The sequence below is a fragment of the Gekko japonicus genome, unplaced genomic scaffold (genome assembly GCF_001447785.1).
Source record: "Gekko japonicus isolate JY-2015 unplaced genomic scaffold, Gekko_japonicus_V1.1 scaffold1431, whole genome shotgun sequence".
NCBI classification, from domain to species: Eukaryota; Metazoa; Chordata; class Lepidosauria; order Squamata; family Gekkonidae; genus Gekko; species Gekko japonicus.
In genome coordinates, this window is record NW_015172046.1 from 274393 (window position 1) to 279753 (window position 5361).

Genomic DNA, 5361 nt, shown 5'->3' on the forward strand with positions numbered 1-5361 from the left:
TATTTGCAGAAACAGAATTCCACGGCTGTCAGCAGACCTCTGCCAGGAACGTGTGGGCCAATTAAAACCCTTTGATAGATTGTACCTTATTATTTTAGCAACAGTACAAACTACTATTCTTGGATTGCAGGTTTAAACAGAGAGAGAGAGCTCTAAATTTACACCTCTCTGCCGTTCTCCTGCGCCTGCTGTTTACGTACAGCGGATCAATGGGGAAGAGAGACACTTTGCTTGGTATTGGGCAGGTGAGACTGTAATCTGATTTGTACTCTCTATCTTTTATGACATTATCACACCCGAAGGTAATCCCAGTTTAGGGTCTGCTGAGCAGCAATTTGGTTGATACGCAGGGGGAAGTGCTTACAGGAATTACAATAATCATGGTAGAATAAAGATGCATTAAATGGATCACAATGGATGTTCAAGAAATGGTTTTTCCTGCTCCCTCCCTTTGGGTTCAAGGATCAATTTTCTCCATCGCATGAATATGAAGCCACCAGGGAGGAGGATATTTGCCCTTGGCTCCTGCATTCAACTACCAGAAAATTGTTCCTGTACTGCCGCAGCAACATACGACGATGGGGCCTCAAACCGACCCTGCCTTTATCCAGGACACAGGACTGGGGGAGGTCAAAGTGGCAGTACACAGACAAGCATGTGTGAGCAGAAGGCAACCTTTTCCCAGAATTCATTGTGAGTAAACAGCCATTAATTTCTCAGGTTGTTGTTGGTGATCTGATGGTAAGGTTTTTATCTTTCCCCTAAAATGTTCTTGGTATATATAGGAAAAATACACACACATACATATGTGTGTATATGTGTGTGCATGTGTGTAGAGGGAGAGAGTGCGTGCACTGTGTTGACAGTGCACAAAGTAAGAAACTTCTGGTCCGTCCATTCGTTATCTCTCCAACACCCCACTGAAGTCAGTGATCCCTGCAGCACTGGTTAGCAGTGCTGCAGGGTCCGCTCCACTTGGCTTGTTCTCTCCATCATATCATTTTCAGCAACAACTTTTCCCTTTGACTTCCCAGTTGCTTCTTGGAAATAGCTGGGGTGATGTAAGCACCACCACTTCCCCCCATGGCACTCTCTTGCTTGGAACTCAGAAATCCAGCCAATAGTCACAGTTAACAAGGGACATATTTTCTTACTAATAAAAGTTTGGACCCAGGAGGACAGCAATTCACTGAGACTTTCATTTGCTGCATCTGATACCTTGCTCCGAAGCTGATCATTCTCTTCTTTGCAAATGGAAAACTGGGTCTTCCAGTGCTCTACGCTGGCAGAAGATTCCTGCAGTGCGGAAGTCAGCCGGGCGTTGCTCTCCCGAAGAGTCTGCAGTTCTGTTTCCCATTTCTTTACACTGGAGGAACTGGGGGGGGGGGAACACACACACAATTTCAACACTAGCTTGACTGTGATTCTTCTGTACAATGCCCTTCAACAAACAAGAAGGGAAATAATGTTGCCTAAAATATGTAATGGATGGACATTTTCAGCAAACAATTTCAACAATGAACCCTCAGTTATTACCACGCTATAAGTAAAATAAGGGGAAAGCAGGTTTTAAATAAACCTAAACCTGGACTAACAGGGTTGGATTAAGAATTGTGCCAACTGCCATGTAACAGAGCAGCCCCACCACCCAGCTTCACCTTTGGGCAAGTGCAAGTTTCAGTTTGTCATTCTCTGTTTTCAGTTGTGCGTCTGAAGGAGTGCTGTGTGATGCCTTCTCGTCATCTGTCCCATTCACACTGGATGCCCGAGTAGAACATGGAGTTTCACGGCCAGATTCCTGCACAACACACATCATAGAACAAGGAGGATTCAAGAAGCCCAAAGGAAAAATAAGTATGACTGAAAGCCACTCTTGACGCTTTTTGGCATGCTGCAAAACACCAACTTGTCTGACACAATCTATTTGACCAAGAAACAGGACCTCCTAATCTTCAGTAACTGTTCTTGTAGCTCAAAGACTGGCCTACACAGAGAACCAATCCCTGTGGTGAAACTGTTTCAACTTCACTTTGAATACCTTCCCATTTAAAAAAAATCCTGCAGAGATAAAATGAACATGCTATGGAGAAAGGGAGGCAATAACTCTTCACCATGATGTAGTCACTTTCTATGTAGGTGGGTTTTTTAAAGTGGCTGGGAAGTATTCAGACATTTGATTCTTCCCATCTACAATCTGAAGTAGTACAATTCTGGAGCAGTTTTTACTGTTCACATCTGCTGTGGTTATATTCTAGCAGCATACATACCCACAGAAGTTTTGCGCTACCACACACCATACAAGTAGTCTCTCAAAGAGAAGTCACAAATTTAAAAGAGAATGTTTATTTACTAACTCTCATACAAAATTAATCTTGAATAGTATTTGTGGAGATACTATAGATGGGAAGATACTATAAACGAAGGAGTAGGGAGATATGGAATATTTACACAAAATATTAATAATGAAATTGAAAATACGATAGGCCCAAGACAGACAGCATTAAGGATCTTGGAAAAGAAACAAGCTTTTTGGATACCAATGCCTTCAAAATGGGCGCCGCTTGTATCTTTAAGTCAAGAATTTAAAAATTTTGAGATAACTTTTTGGAAGGAGTTAGAGAAAAAAGGCTTTTTTAGGCTGAAAGATATGTATAATTCACAAGGAAATTTGATCCCAATTCAAGAAGTACAAGAGAAAGTAACAGGACAGTATTGGTTAAGGATCATGGGATTATATATTGTTTTGAGACAAAAGACATACTCTGATGTAGTAAATAAGGAGGATAACCCCTTCGAAAATCTCTATAGTCCTAAAGATGACAATAAGAAGGGGATTGCAAAGAAAGTGTATAGATTATTGTACAGGACAATCCAAACTAAATGGGAGAAGGAGGTGAACCTATCAGTACAGGAGGTAAATAGACTAATGAAAAGAATACTGGAAATAAAAATGGAAAAATTTAAAGAATTGGAAATGAAATTAATCTTAAAATAGTATAGGACACCTGCTCAATTATTGTATATGATTAAGGGAATGAAATCAGAGTGTTGGCATTGTAAAAAGGCACATCTTTGGTGGGAATGTCCTAAGGTAATGGAATTTTGGAATTTGATCCTGGAAAAGGTGGATAATTTATGTAGTGTTAAGATTGAGTTGAATGAGAAAGTGTTATTTATGGGACTGCTGGGAAACAATAAAGTAGATAAAACTAAAAAGGATGTATTTAAAGCTATGTTACTAGCTGCTCATGCAGTAACAGCATATGGATGGAAAGATGCTTTAAAATGGGCGTTGGAAAGTTGGAACCGAGACCTTTATGAATGGATTTAATCGGATATTTTATTGATAACAAAACAGGAAAAGACATGGGAAGATAAGGCATCGGAAATAAGGAAGAAATGGTTTGTGTATATAAGATGGGTAAGAGAAGGGGTGGCCAATAATGATATATTCATAAAACTCATTGGGTGTGCTCATGGTTACAGATATAATAATAAGATCTTTTTTGTCTGGTCGCTAGGGGGAGGGGGAGGGAAACGGGTGTATTTGATGTTTGGATATATTATGTAATTTGATGAAAAGGATTATGAATGTATAAGAAATGCTAAACATCAATTCAAATTAAAAAAGAATGCACACAAAAAAAATTAAACGACAATGTTTATGAATGCCTCTACTAACTCTCAAAGAAAATTAATCTTGAATAGTATTTTCAGTGTTTTAAGCTTGTTGGTTGATAAAATAAAAGTTGCAGATCTGATAACAGCAATTTAAACAAGGACTTGGGATATATCCGTTACCTGGGAATGGTTGCTGGAGGTCTCAGCTTTTTCTTGCGATCTGTCTCGGGCTAGCCTGGCTGCTTCTTTGACTTCTTGAAATTTCTCTGCAAACTGAACATGCACATGCAAAGCATGACATTCGCTTGGCCCCAAACGAATAGCTTACTCCAGCTTAAATTAACCTACATGATTCTTAAAGCATAGAAAGAGTAAAGAGCTTTTGGTATCCTTAGGGGGGTCCAAAATAATCAGGAATTGGAGTATTTGTGGAGAGAAAGAGCACTCTTTGCAAATAGTAAAAATGGCATCAAACTATCGGAAATCTCACTGTATTTATTGATAGATTTTTTCACAAGAAGTGTCCATATCTGCATATAAACAAAAAAGAGAGAGTAACTGTACCAGGCTGGATTTGCCCCTGGAAACTCAACCCTTGAATCAGAACTCTACTTGTGCCAAAACATATATGTAAACATATGATGATTCCTTACATCAAGCTGGACACTGGTCCACATTGCTCATACTGTGGCTACTGTGACAAGCAGTGACTCTCTAGAGACTCAAGCAGACAGGAGCCTCTCCTATATCTGCCAACAAAGATCCTGGAATAGGAGATATTATAGACTAAACCACATGCAAAGTGGGTGCTCTATCAGGAATTGCCAACTCCACGTTGGAAAATCCCCAGATATTTGGGAAGGGGAGGGACTTCTGTGGGTGCCACAGAGACTTCTGAGTGCCACAGAGTTCACTCTCCAAAGCAGCCATTTATTTCAGGGGAACGGATCTCCGTAGTGCGGGATCAGCTGTAATCCTGGGAGACCTCCAGGCCCCACTGGAGACTGGTAACTGTTGCCAGAGGCACTGCCTTTTACTCTTGGGTAGCCCCATAGCAAGGGCACCCCACTTCTAACCTGACCCAGAGACCCACAAATCTCAGGCCAAGGAAGGCACTCCTGGTTCTGAAACACAGAGCTAGCTTCAGCTCTGAAAAAGAGGTCTCCCATTTTCATATGACAGGCGACCTCAGAGCAACCCTCCAGTCTTCCCCCTCCACCCAGCAAAGATTACGCTATGCAGGGGTCTTTTCGTAGAAAAAGAGCTGTAGGAGCTCATTAGCATATGGTATGCTAATGAGCTACTAGGCTATTAGCATATGCAACGCCCCCTGACATCATCGGAAGTGGTGTCAGAAGGGGAAGCAAAAGGGGGGGTGGCATCTTCAAAAGCCTCCCCTTCCCTTCCCCAGCTGGCCTGTGGGGGGGGGGGAGTGAAGAGAGAAGGGGTTTAAAGTTTAAACCCCTTCTCACTAGAGTTGGGCCACAGAAGGAGGAAAGAGGGAAGGAAAGAGAGAGAGTAGAGAGAAGGAAAGAAGGAAAGAAGGAAGGAAAGAGGGAAAGAAAGAGAAGGAAAGAAGGAGGGAAAGAAGAAGGGAAACAGAAAGGAGGAAAAAAGAGAAGAGAAGAAGGCGGGAAAGAAAGAAAGAGAGAAAGGAAGAAGGAAAAGAGAGGAAGGAAGGAAGAGAAGGGAAAGAAAGAAAGAAAGGAAGAAAAGAGAGGAAGGAAGGAAGAGAAGGGA

General features: G+C 41.4%; 1 protein-coding gene across 1 annotated transcript in view; it reads right to left on the reverse strand.

Annotated features, from left to right (window-relative positions):
* HOMER2 (homer scaffolding protein 2) overlaps positions 1-5361 on the reverse strand; it is an 81092-nt gene that overhangs the window by 27179 nt on the left and 48552 nt on the right. The window contains exons 4-6 of the mRNA XM_015420717.1: positions 3802-3894; positions 1659-1798; positions 1219-1375 (exon numbers count right to left, since the gene is read on the reverse strand). Coding sequence (XP_015276203.1) covers positions 1219-1375; positions 1659-1798; positions 3802-3894 — 390 coding nt within the window. The remainder of the gene's footprint in view (positions 1-1218; positions 1376-1658; positions 1799-3801; positions 3895-5361) is intronic.